Source organism: Arachis ipaensis, chromosome B8 (assembly GCF_059453495.1).
Source record: "Arachis ipaensis isolate K30076 ecotype BB chromosome B8, ASM5945349v1, whole genome shotgun sequence".
Taxonomy (NCBI): Eukaryota; Viridiplantae; Streptophyta; class Magnoliopsida; order Fabales; family Fabaceae; genus Arachis; species Arachis ipaensis.
The window spans coordinates 24309204-24323710 of record NC_142443.1 but is presented as its reverse complement, the minus strand read 5'-3'; the positions used below and the strand labels follow the sequence as shown (position 1 = coordinate 24323710).

At 27.3% G+C, this 14507-nt stretch overlaps 1 protein-coding gene across 1 annotated transcript; it reads right to left on the bottom strand.

Annotated features, from left to right (window-relative positions):
• Positions 1–529: 529 nt before the first annotated feature.
• Positions 530–2976, bottom strand: LOC107612666 (fiber (DUF1218)). Its single transcript, XM_016314366.3, has 3 exons — positions 2719–2976; positions 1585–1790; positions 530–1052 (listed from the first exon to the last, which is right to left on the bottom strand). Exons 1-3 carry the CDS (start codon positions 2806–2808, stop codon positions 791–793), a joined length of 558 nt encoding a protein of 185 aa, XP_016169852.1. The 5' UTR covers positions 2809–2976; the 3' UTR covers positions 530–790.
• Positions 2977–14507: the final 11531 nt, after the last annotated feature.

The following is a 14507-nucleotide window of genomic DNA, read 5'->3' as shown; positions in this document are numbered from 1 at the left end:
AAATTTTAGAACAAAATTGAAACAAAATAAAACTTAGGAATATTTTTGAAACTTTTATCAAACTTCAGGACAAAAAATATACTTTACCCTTGAAGATAATTGAAAAATTAACGAAATAAAATAAAATAAAATAAAATAAAAGACCCTTAATTCTATTAGTTAAAATTGTCTTATTACTTTTTTTTCACAAAATTTCTCAATCTAATCAGTCAAGAGCTAATCCATCACGAATCTAAATTTTATTTAAAGATCCGTCACAAAATTCAAACTTGAGACACTTGTTTAAGCAAACGAGTGAGTTGACCATTCAACCAGCCTAAGCCTGGTTAATTGTCTTTTGTGACTAATCTTACAACTTTCACAAACATTAAGCTTCAAAGTACAAATGATATGCCAAGAAAAACAAATTGCTTAGTAAATACAAGAAACAAATTGCTCCTTTCTTTTCCCCTTTTTTTTTCCAAAAGAAACAAATTTCTCTTACTGATATGTGAATAGGCAATATACTGCTAACAAAAAAAAATGTGAATAGCCAACAACAAAATAAAAAAATTACTAATAAGATACAAGTAAATGTATATAATATTCTAGTAAAGCAATATACTACTAGATACAAATAAATGCAACAAAATGTCATAATCCAATAAAATGAGGTGAAAGAGAAAAAAGAAAGAAGAAAGAAATTTGCTGCGGAATCCAAAAGAGGCTTTAGACATACAGTCACATCATCTAAAGTTGTGTAATTTTAAGGCTGAAAATTTTGTTGTTTTAACAATTACAAAGGCTCATTTCATTTGTAGGTTCCCATGCCCACACCAGTTTCAGCACCAGGATATGAATTGAACTTGTCCCTAGCACTTGAGTAGTTGATGTAGTAGAACTCAGAGACTATGGCAGTGAAGAAGGTGAATGCGGCGCCGGCCGCGAAAACTCCCTTCCTAACTGTCTCGCATGAAGGCGGGTTCTCCACAAAGAGGGTTCTGTATTTGGTGTGGTATGCATTTTCAACTGATCCAGCCAACAAGCACACCTCAGCTATGAAGAAAAACACCCTGAAAAAAGAGGGTCATGAAACAAGTAGAGTTTAGTTTCTATGCATGATGTTGACCTCATTTTTAATTTGGTGAAGACTCTCGTACAGTTATTTTCATGTGAAGTTGATAATTAAGAATTGTTAAATGATTTGACGGGTTTGACTAAATTATAATCTAGCAGTTCTCAATTATCAATTTTACGTGAAAACAACTGTATTATCCACTTTTTAATTTTAGGTCCTTATAATTTCAACTAAAAGTTTAAAAGTCTGTAATTATCAAGCCCTTGGAACACCCTAGTATTGCAAAATCCTTTTTAACTTTCATGTGATTTAATAGATAGCTATCCAATTTTATAAGATCAAATGTCACAATTTATTCAATTCAACAAAAAAAAAAAAATTGTAGAATTCAAATCATAAAGACATTAACTAACTCATAAGTTCAATGCAACACAAAAAGAAACAATATGTGTTAAGCTTGTGTATGGAGATTAATCATGATTAACTTGGTATTACAGTTGCTAACATGGCGAATGATGATAACATACCAGCAGATTATGAAAAGGATGATGGCGCAGGCCCTCGAACCGCTGGGGGTTAAAGCCTTCCCGCAACAGAAGCATCGACTCGCCACCATTATGAGTACTTGACTAACCATGAGGAACAGAAATGCACCAACACCATAGCCAGTTGCTATGTCCGAGTCATAGACACAGTAATTGTAGTTCACTTCTCTGTCCTGAACAACTCTAGCCTGCCATATCAAAGATAGAAGAGTTGGATTCGTCCCTAAGAAAGCACGAGTGAGAGGGCACTTTGGTAATTTGCACTTTTATTTCTTCAACCTCAAGAATTATAAGATTATGTATCTTGTAGATCTAATCAAGGCATTGTCATGACATCTTCTTCACAAAGCACATGGTGCGAAATTGAAGTGTACATCAACTAGGACTAAATAAATATAAGTCAGCTTAGTTAATTGTAGATGCCGCCAAAATTTGTTGTCACTAAATGTTAATTGGCCATAATGAACAATAACCGGATAAATTTCGTTGAAATAAGCTCTAAATTGAAGAATTTCCGGGAATTTGATATTTGTTTCAGAAAAAAAATGTTTGAAGCTATCTTTAGGCCTTCTCATAGAAAGGGTTAAAGATAGAGATCTGAAGTTTGGCACCATTTTCTTGTTAGATAAAACAGATTCTGAGCTCTATCTATGATGATGAATTGGTGAAGCAAGATAGGAAGTTCAAGAATTTCTTTTTTTTTTTTTTTTTTTTGGTAAATTCTAACAGCTGAGGACAGATTCATTAAAGGATAAAATATTATAGATAGTTTCATTGCTAAAAGAACACAAATTCAACAAAAAGAAAAATAAAAGAGAAGATCTGGGCATGCCCACATTGGAAAGATTCAAGCTTAACATCATTTTGACCCACATTCTCAGCAATCAAGATTAGTAAAATTAAAGGGGGAAAAAAAGAATAGAAAAGAAGAAAACTATGCCAATTATGACTTATCCCCTGCAATGTGCAATAATCAAAAGATTCATGACAAACCCAGAAACAAAAACAAACCCAGATTTTGATACTGTATTTTGAGAAGGAAAAGACAATAAAGTTAGAAAATTGGTGAAATTAATGGTAAAGACAGAAAGAAAGGAAAATGCAGAGAATACTGACAGTGCTTCTTCTCTGTTCAGCAGCCACAGCTAAACCAAAAGCAATCAAGTCAAAGACGAAGACAATGATGAGAACGAGCTTGGAAGCCATGGATGAGTGTGTGAATCTATGTTCTTCTCTTACTCACTCTCTCTGTTTGTGTATCTGTGTCTCTGCAAAAATGCACTCTGTTATGTTCTGTTTCCTTCACTTGCTACTATAAAAGCAAGCTGGATCCCAAACTAATAAAATTATGATTGAAAGTTAAGGGAGGGAGATGGAAATGGGAATAAGAAAAAGAAGAATATATTGGAGATAGAAAATGACGTGGCACCAATTGAACTACTATTTTTTTTTTGGTGACTAATTGAACTACTATTGAAAATAGGTATTTTACCTTCTGATAAATGAGATTACTTACCTAATTATCATATTATCTTTTTGCTTCGGCAACTAAGCTATGATAAATTGATAATATCTAACTTAGCCTCGTAAACAAGTATCAGGATTCAAATCTCATGTAGTATATATAATAATTTATTAACTAGTGGCTAACTTTTAAATAGAGTTTAATATTGGAAATGGATTCTCTTCATTTTTCTTTTTATTGAAGAGAATAAAGTGTGATCTCTCACCTTTAATTTTATAAGTAGAACCAAAAATTAATAAAAGAGAGAATAATGAATAGCAGATTAAACACTAGATACTATCCAATTTTTTTTCATTGGAGAGGATTCACTCCCTTTAATATTACGATAAATTAATCTTTAATATGTCAGAATAAAAAATATAAAAAAACAAAAATAATAATAATAATATCCCACTAGTATGTGTAACCAAAAGAAAATTTTAATAAAATCAATTTTAGATAGTCAATACTTTTAAAAAATGATATTTTTTAAAATATCATAAAATATATTTATTAAAAATAAAGTAGGCCATGTCATTTTTTTTATTTGATGAGTTTTATTTTTTATTTTTTATTTTTTATTTTTAAAATATTGACATATATTGTGCTTATTTAATACTCCATTTTAAATTTAGATTTTCTAAAATAAAGAATTAGTCAAATAATAAAGTAATAAATTATTTATTTTTTAAATTTATAATCTCTACCATATATAAATTTTATTATTTTAATTTAAAAATAATTAATTTCTTAACTTTGTCATTTTATCAATTCTCTCGTTTTAATTTTTTTTATCTTCTATTTTATATTAGCACTAGTTGTGTACCCCAGAACACTACCATAAGTTAAAGGTGCTTCTTAGAATAAAAGTTTAATTGTTTTTTTACCCATAAAAGGTTGTTTAAGGTGATATTTGATTAAAAAAACCGCATCAATAATCACATTGGTCAACAAATAGTAGTTATAATGATTCGAATCAATTAATTATATGTTTTAGGTTTAAGTATAGAGATTATGAAAATTTTGACTGCACTACTAATTTGACTTAAATAAAATTCTCTTTTAAAATATGTTTAAAAAATACACTTTTTCATCAAACGATATTCATTGTCAGCATCAAATTTTTAGTTGGGCTAAAAAAATTAATTGTTTTCCTTCAAAATAAGAAAATTACCAAAAGATTAAAAACATAATTAACTGTGATTTCATGATTAGTCTAAATATTAGTAATAAGAATGTTACTAACAAAGTTACCTACGTTAACAAAATTAGTTTTGCTAAGTCGAATACTATTTTTAATAAGAGTTCAGATTTATTCTTTAAAATAAAAAATACAATATACAATGCACATCCTCTTTACAAATTTAGCTAGCTATAATTTTCATTATCCAAATACTTCATTCGATATCAAAGAAAATTTCTAAGAGATTTTCTAACTTATATACATTTTTTTATGCAATAAATATTTAAAAAATTTGAAATTTTTACAATTTTGACATTAGTTTCTAGATTTAACCTCTTAAAAAAATGTTATTAGTTAATTATACTAATAATTACATCAAAGGAAGGCTCTAATTATTAATTATCATTGCATGTTGCATGGTGTGAAGTGTTAACATCTTGTCTTTATTTGGTAGGGAGAGTCGGTGAGAAAGGGAACGAAGGTCGTTGAACAATTGAAAAGGGGGCAATGTCGTAATTTCGAATGCGCGCGTGACAATGACGCGGTAGCTGTCGGTGAGGCGTAAAGCCAATAAAGCAAGCGGTAGCGTAGATTTTCGTTGCAGCCAAGGAAGGAACCAACCAACAAATTACAAAACTAGTGGATTATAAAAAAATAAAATGAATTACATGCTTCAGCAGCGAAAAGTTAATCGGCTTTTTTTAATAAAAAAATAATATGGGATTGTTTTATCTTTTTCAATCTTGGTCCTTTTCATTTTTATCAGGAAAAAAAAATAATTTTGAAACTAAAGTTTGCATGTTATATTATAAGACTAACTAGTAATGCTATTTAAAAAATTGACCAAGTATTTTAAGTACAAAAGTACTTTATTTTGAGTTTTATACATTTTATTTCAAAGAGTTATTGCCAAAATGTTACTATTTTAATATCCGATAACACTTTATATTTTTTAGCATGATACCTAGCATTGAAAATGAGTAAAGAGAATTCGAATTTAACTAGTTAATAATTTGATAAATTAAGTTAAGGAACTCGTTAATTAAACTTGAACTTTAATTTGAATTTGTTGGTATGAATTTTAAATTATGAAGAATTCGATTATGATCCATAAGAGTTTAAGATACGATCGACAGATTAGATATTTGGCTATAGAAAAATTTACCTTTGACTACGATAGGAATGATAGTCGAAGTCGAGGGCTTGATGATTTGAAATGAGTCGAGAATCAGATTTAACCATATGGTTAAATATGAGTATGATACAAGAAGGTGGGGAGTAGAAAGAAGATTCTTTAAGGTCAAGACAAGGTCGTGACTTGAGGAAAAGGAGGAATTAGGTCGTGGTCAATATTCTTCAAGAGTAAGTCTATCCTTAAGGTCTCTAAATAGAAGAAGTTTAGAAGGATAAAGAGGATTTCAATAAAAAATACTAGATCATCACACAAAATTTTGCAAAAATTCTCAGTCCCAGTGATGCAACAGAAGACATGGAGCACAAGTGCATGTGAGTGTTGGAAGTCCACTCTTATTTTATTTTTCTTTGTTTTATTTTTTGTTTTAATTCATTTCTTTGCTTTAAGTTTTCATTGTTATTTTGCTTTCTTTTAATTTCAATTTTACTCTTTCATTTATTTAAACCTTGCATTTATTTTACGTATTTTCTTTATTTGCTACAATTTACCACCAATAGTTCGACGCAGTTCGCTTCGACACTAACACTAAGTAATTTCTGGGTCGATCTCACTCTTTTTCAGAGGAGTCATATCTACTTCACGAACTGAGATCTTGATACAATCTTAATTCAACACTCTGTCGAGGTTATCAAAAATCAAGTGAAACAAATAGGGTAGGTTTTAACGTAAAGTTGACTCACCAACCATATTTTATATCTCCTATCCCTAATCATGTGTTGCAAGCAGAACTTTCTAGAGGTGTCTGGCGATGGCCAATTTTCATAGGTTAGGGATTTGACAATCAAAATGGAATTGGCGTTGTAAGTATAGTCCCAACCCAACAAATTGACCATCGATCAAATGTTGAATTCAAATCAAAACAAATAAACTGAGAGTCTTTCAACCTCGGGTCGTTCTCCCTAGGAATGCAATTGGAAGTGCTACGCTTTCGGTTGTGGAGGCAAAAAGGGGTTTTGAATTAAAGAACGAAAGATTAAAGAAACTAAGTAATCAAAGAACTAAGGAATGAGCAAAATTGTGAATTAATGCAAGTAAAGAGAAAATGAGATAAAAACTAGTGAAAATGCTATCAATACAATAAAGAGCCCTGACTTGGGAATGAGAGTATCCAAGGAATCCTATCATTACCATAACCACAACTATGGTAATTATTATGAGTTACTCTCGTTTAGTTAACTCCAAACATCGAGAAGTAAGTCAAGCAAGTATAATTGGCCTTAATCCATAAGTCCTAACCAACTTACCAAACTAGTTGATAAAAGGCTAGCTTTAATGGAAACAAGAGTCAACTAACTCCCCAAGAATTACCACTAAATGTCGGACATTATGACTCTAGTATCCTAGGAACTCAAACCACAAGCCAAGGTGGGAAAATCTACTCAAAATCTAAGGTTGCCATTTTCACAAACACCTTGTGTGCATAAAAGTAAAACATGAGAAATTCTAAAGAAAAGTGGATAACTATAACCAACTATTCACAAAATCAAATATAAACAAGCAATCAAATATAAAGGAAGCATGAAACATAAAATTCATTGATCAAAACTTTAGGAAACACAAAATTACAATTATGAACAAAGTAACTTGAACCAAAGAAGATGAAAATAAAAGTGCTATAATTAAAGACGAAATTAAGAGTACTTACAATTGAAGAAGCAAAATCCACAATTAAAACTTGCTATAAAATGCTACAATGGAAACTACATAAACCCTAGGAGAGCAATGCTACACTACTCCTACTCCTACTCCTAATTACTCTCTACCTAATAAAAACTAAAACTACAACCTAATGACTTCATATATATTGAATTCCCTTCATATAGCATCCAAAAACAGCATCCAAGCCTTCCAAAATGGCCCAAAAGGCCTCAGAAAATGCGCTGCACGTGTTTCATTAATGCAACCATGTGCAGGGACCTGTGCGTACGCATAGATGTGTGCGCACGCACACTTGGCTGAAAATTGACCTGTGCGTACGCACAGCTTGTACACACGCACACATGGAAATTCTTTCTTGTGCGCACGCACACTTTGCTGTGTGTGCTTTTCTTTGTTTTCTTCATGTTTTCTTCCTTGTACATGATTTCTTCCACTTTTGGCTATCCTTTCTTGTCTAATTGATCTGAAATCACTCAGAAAACATGTCATGGCATCAAATAGAATAAAAGTGGAATTAAATTGCTCATTTCAAGCACAAAATTGTATATTTTCACATTTAGAATCAAATTGGAGACAAAACACAAAAGTATGCTATTTTAGTGCTTAAGTGTGAGTTCATGTGCTAGAATCCATCCAAATTGAGTCAAAATATACCATCAAATATGGACTCATCAGTGTTAAAACCCTAAAATCACTCACTAAATTTTTAAGAAAAAGTGGTAGTCAACTGTCGAGCATGTGGCTCGCTAAATAGTCAAAATCGAAGTTCTAGCTTGCAATGAACAACTTAAAATGAGATACTTTTCTTCTTCTTTGTCTGCAAATGCTTTTACTTTATTTTCAAATTTACAGTCCAAGTCAATCCATTCATGGGAACAACTGGAAAAGAGCTTTCATGATCATTTTTAAGAGAAAAACTAAAAATTACACTCTTTGATTTGTTTTCAATTAAAAAATTCAATATAAAGACGATGGAAGACTATCTTATTTGGTTAAAAAATATGAGAAATAAGTGTTATAATTTGATCTCATAGCCTAAAATTGTCAAGATATTGATTAATATGTTTGACTTCAAAATTAGAAAGAAGCTAGTTAACCAACAAGTTATTGACCCTGCTCAATTTAGTAGGTACTATCCGACAAAACAAAAGGTTACAAAAAGAAAAAGAGCAAGAAGATGAGAACTTTTTTAAAGAAAAAATAGTAGCTTTTGTTGGTTGTGTGATGAATTCTAAGTTGAAGACCAAAATGATGTGTTTGCAGTCGAAACAAAAAACAAGTCTCATTTTATATGTCAATCTCTTAACTTTGTCGAAGAAAAGGTATTCCCAAAGAAAAAAATTATTAAAAGCAAGTTAAGATTGCCTAACATGATACTAGATACAAAGGTTGGCAAAAATTCTTGTGAGTTGACCTCGAACTTTGTTGAATTTCAAGAGTTTTTTGTTAATGCGATGGTGAATCAAGAAATTTAGTTTGACACCAAATGCTCAAAGTAAGACCTATATATCCTAAGACTGGTGAAAATTTGTTAGACTTTTTAACCCAATAAAAAAAGTCGAAAATGAATATGACTATGTAGTACTTTACCTGTATTACAAAAGAGAAAAAGAGTAGTCGACAAATAGTCAAGATAAAAGATGCACTTTGAAAGTTGATATAGAAAATGGAGATCAATTTTACTACTTTAGATTGAGTTCAAAGGTGATTTTGAAATTTTTAATGCTTCTTCATCGAAATCGAAGCCATCCAAAACTTCGAGGGGTATTTTGTTATGTTAAAAATTTGGCACAAATGGTCAACGTCGAAAAGAATTTGACAGTTAAAATCAAAGATCATATATGCATGAAGCACACCATAGTTAAAGAAAATAAGAATGAGTTATGTTTGATGGTCAAATTACCTTATGCTTGATGGTTAAGTTACGTTATACTTGATGCCCAAGTTTACTTAAGATTCAAGACTACTTGGGGTCCAAATTTACTTGAGGTTCAAGATTATTTGAGGTTCAAGACTACTTGAAGCCCAAGTTTGCTTAAAGTCCAAGAATATTTAAAGAACAAGTTTACTTAAAGTCTAAGGTTATATCAATTAGTTTAGGATTTTTTTCTCTATAAATAGATTTTTTTCTCCATTCATTCACACACTTACTCACTATAAAAATTTCTAGTCACATTGACGCACGGAAACATGAGTCACGAGTCCATATAAATATTGAGAGATTCCATTTTCTCTTTCAGTCATTTCAATTATGTTATTTCCTTTTTGTTATTTAAATTCTATTATTTTCATTCAAGATCTTGTCGATTTCTGCATATTTTAATATAGGTTTTATAATTTTCAATTCTTTATTGTTTGCACTTATTTTTTCTTACTTCTTGCTTTCTAGCATTATTTAATTATTTTTTGTTTTTACACTTCTATTGGATACAATCTCTAAATCTTAAGAGCAATCCGCAAGAGGAGTTGTATCTATTTTTTAAATTGAGATCTTGACACAAGTTTGGTTGACACCTCCTGTTAAAGTCAAAAAAAGTAAAATCCAGACAAAGTAGAATTTATATATTAAATAAAGTGAATTTAGTTAATTAGTTCATGAACTATCTTGATTGTTAATTATTAAAAAATTATAATTTCATAATCAATTTATTAACAATATATATAATTGATTATAAACAGAGCTTTAGGGTTTTGGTCCTAATATGTCAAAATTATTTTACAATTCTTACTCCATTAGAGAATTGCTATTCAGTCTAAAATAAAAATTCGATAGACTTTAATTGAAAAAAATTAAAAAATTACAAGAACCAAAATTTTTCAATTATATTCACAAATTCAATTTCTACCCTTTTAACTCTTTTTCTTAATGAGTTATCATAAAAATCGTGAGTTATGCTTAATTTTAAAACTATTGAGTTAAGTATGCTGACGCAGTGTGTTTTGGTGTAATTTATATATATCGATGTTATTTTTAAAAAATATTATGTATTAAATAATTAGATTCATTAACATTTTAATGATTAATTATGGTGAGTCAATCACCATCATTATATTATTTTGCAACGGGTTGCATTCTAATGCCAAATATGCTCACCTGACATATTTTGGTGACAATTTGCACACATATTTACTTTTAATCATTTTTTAAGAAAATATTATGTAATCAATCATACACAAATTAATATTAATGATTATTTATGTTAACATTTATCAATAATTTTAATATTCTATTTCATATCTTTTTAGTAATTATTATGATTATTTCTTATATTTTAGTGTTCATCAATAATCAATACTCATTATTTATTTTTTTTTGGTTTACCTAAACGGCTGGTCAATGAGTTGTTACATGCACAAGACGGAATTCGAACTCCCGACACTTGGTTAAGCGGACGAGTGAGCTTACCACTCGACCAACCCAAATTGGTTATATAATCAATACTCATTATGTTATTCTATAAAGGGGTTATATTCTGGGGTGAAACATGCTGACGTGACACATTTTGATACTAGTTTACATACATTTTTTAATTATTTTTTAAAAAAAATATTATATAATCAATCATACATAAATTAACATTTAAAGATTATTTATATTAAGATTTGTCTATAATTCTAATATTCTATTTCATATCTTTTTAATTATTATTATTATTATTATTATTATTATTATTATTATTATTATTATTATTATTATTATATTTTGAGTGAGTAAATCATCAATAATTTATAATTCAATAATTTTAATGCCAGTTTGAATATCTCTCTCTTCTTAATTATTGTTTAAAAAAGTATTATGTAATTAATTATATGCAAATTAATATTTAATGATTAATTATGTTAAAATTTGTTAATAATTTTAATATTTTGCTTCATATCTTTTTAATAATTATGACGATTCTTTTTTATATTTTTGTGAATTAATAATTTTAATATTTTATTTTATATCCTTTTAAAATTATCCTTTGATTTCTTATATTTTTTAAATGTTATATATAGTGTTTTGTTTTATCTTTTATGAGTGTAAGTTTTAGAGCTAAGTATGCTGGTGTGACATATTTTGGTACTAGTCTACATGTTGATATTATTTTTAAAAAATATATATATTAAGTAATTAAATTTATTAATATTTAATGATTAATTATGATGAGATTTATCAATAATTATAATATTTTATATCATATCTTTTTAATAATTATCTTGATTCTTTCTTAAATCTTTATGAATATTATATATATTTTTTAAATAATTCTTGATTCTTTCTTATATAATATTTTGAATATAGTATTTTTTTATTTTTCTTTATCAAATTTATCTAAATAGTTAGATAATTATTACTAATATTTTTAATAATATATTATTATTTTCTACTACTCAAATGAATATTTTATTATTATTATTATTATTATTATTATTATTATTATTATTATTATTATTATTATTATTATTATTATTATTTTGATAATATTTAATAAATACATATAAAATCCACTTTAAAATATTTTAGTTTAATTTTTTATAGACATTGAGTTATTTGTTTACTATATACAATAATTTTTTTAAATATAAGTACTTTGTGAAATTTTTATTCATAAATTGTTTGATATTAATATAAATAATAAAAAAATATATAAAGTTATTTTATATAAGATAAATATATTTATAAATAACTTATTTAAAAATATATTTCAGACATGAATATAAAAAAATAAATATTTCTTATACATCGCACCAATACATACATTATTATTATAAACTAAACCCGGTCTTAAGACACATAGCTAAACCCTTTAAAATTTAAGTCACAATGATATGTGTTGCAATTCATACAATTTCTAATGATCATTATTAAATGTAAATGAGATTTTAAATTAAGATTATTGTAAGAGTTTCTCCATGTAATGCGGTGATAACGCCTTTAAATTAAAGGCTTTAATATTTGTCTTAGGATACTCAACGCACCGAAAATATTAACTTTGTCTCATTAAGATTGTTTTTAATCATTAAAGTCAACAGGTGAGGACACCAATGTTTATTTGTCCAAACAATATATCGTATAAATAATAAAGTCTTATACCAAAATTTTGTAGCTCAATTACAATAATTTTATGTATTCAAGACAAATGTGTACTAAACCACTAGAAAATTAAACTAAAAATCAAGCTGCTAATTGAATTTCTCCTTTTTTTTTATTTTATTTGCAGTTTGAAATTAATTGACCTAATGACCTGCAATATTCTAATCCTTGTGCCCAATCATCACATTTCAGATCTAAGCATCACAATTCATAACAATGTTATGTTGTTTTTAATGTAAGATATATACATATGCTCTATGCAAATTAATTGGTAGGGTTACAGAATGACATATCCAATGCCCCATGAACAGCTAAGCATGGTTCATTTTTTAGGTTTCTTTCTACCCTTTTCAATGCCTTGTCTCGTCAATTTTCTTACGGACATGCTATAATTGCTATTAACATCGTTGTATTGTGGTGGTGTTGTTGATCCTTACCCTTTTAATTTGTTACCTGTTACATCAATTAAACAACATAGAATTTAAAAAAGATTATTCCTACATTAAATCCTTATCCTTATAAAAATATGATTATTATTATTAATTAATCATACATTTAAATTATTTTTTAATTAAAAAATAATCCGTATATAATTATTAAGAAAATACTAATATTAAAATAATATTTATTGTAAAAAATGTACATATAGCAAAATTGTAGAATTTAATTAATTTGGATATACTTTACTATGGTGCAATTTAAGACCAATATATACTAAGATGTTGAAGGTTTTTTTTTTTTTTTTTTTTTTTTTTTTTTTTTTTTTTTTTGCATGTGATGGAGTAACTTTTTTTGTGATGCGCTGTTTATCTTCTCCACACATGCGCGGACACTGTTACTCCATGCATCACAAAAAAAGTTATATCGGCACAAATTTAAATTAAATACGTTGGATTAACATATGATTAATGATATTAATTAAGTTGTTGGGCTATTTTAGAGTACATGTAGATTACCCTTCTTTTGGTATAGAAAATTTATATTTCATGCTGTTCGATTAATTAGAATAACGGGCATTCTTATTTTTGGGATCTATTGTTTTTATTTTGACATAAATAACATAATTATTTATTTTTTGAAAAAAAGTGTGTTTTCTGATTTTTTTTATGCAAATAAATTTATTTTTATGACGTATTAGTGTGTTTCTGTGCCGTATATATGAAAATATATAAATTTTTTTATTAAAAAATTAAACAAAAATATATATAATAATTATAACTATAAATATTTTATAAAATTATAATTAAAATCAAAGTCTAATAATTTTTAATATTAAAGATATTAAATTAAAAATAATTAATATTTATCTTAACTAATTTGAGTTGGTTGAGTTTGTTCACTTAAGTGAGTATTAAGAATTTGAATCTCGTGTTGTGTATGAATAATTTATGGCTAACGGCATCTTAATAAAATGGAGTTTCAATTCATGATGGATTAATCTTTAATCTACTAAAATAGAAAATACTATAAAAAAATAATATTTTTTTTTAAAGTAGAATAATTTCTCATTGATAGTAATACTTATGAAGATTTATCTTTATTAAAATTTATTTGTGAAAATTTTATTTGTTGATATTATATTCATTTTTAAAGTCAAAATAATATACTCAATGCTATTACCGGTTAAAATTTTATATTTTATGATATAATTTTTAAATTTCTAATAATTTATAGTCTTATGCCATAAATAATAGAAAAAAAATTCTTATGGATATTTAGAATTTTAAAATTAATTAATTAAAAAGTTCATATGGATGTTTATGATTTTAAAATTAATTAATTAAGATCTTAAGAAGAAGTTGATGTTGAACTTATGTTATTAAAATAATAAGAAAAGAAGATCTGATAGATATTTAGGATTTTAAAATTATCTAGTTAAGGTTTTAAGAAGTTGATGCTGAAGAGGAAAAAAATAATAGAGAAGAGATTGTATGTGAAGAGTAAACTATATAGTTATTTATTGTTAAAATAATAAATACAGTTAAATGATAAAATTATTGGCGCAAGAAATTTTTTTCTATTATAAAATCTTTATTATTAAACTAATTCAACGCATCTAACCACAAAAATCCCTCACAGCAAGATAGTCTTTCATGCCTTCCTTTAGAAAATCACTAAAAATTCAATTTAACATAATATAGTTTTAATCGAATAAGGAGCACGCAATAAATGATAGTTTAGTCCTCGTTTTGGTTTAAAATATTTATTTACATAAGTTTTGGCGTATACAACTTCTAAAAAAAGATGAGTGTGTTTCAAAATCTATAACATCTTACTTTGGTCAAGA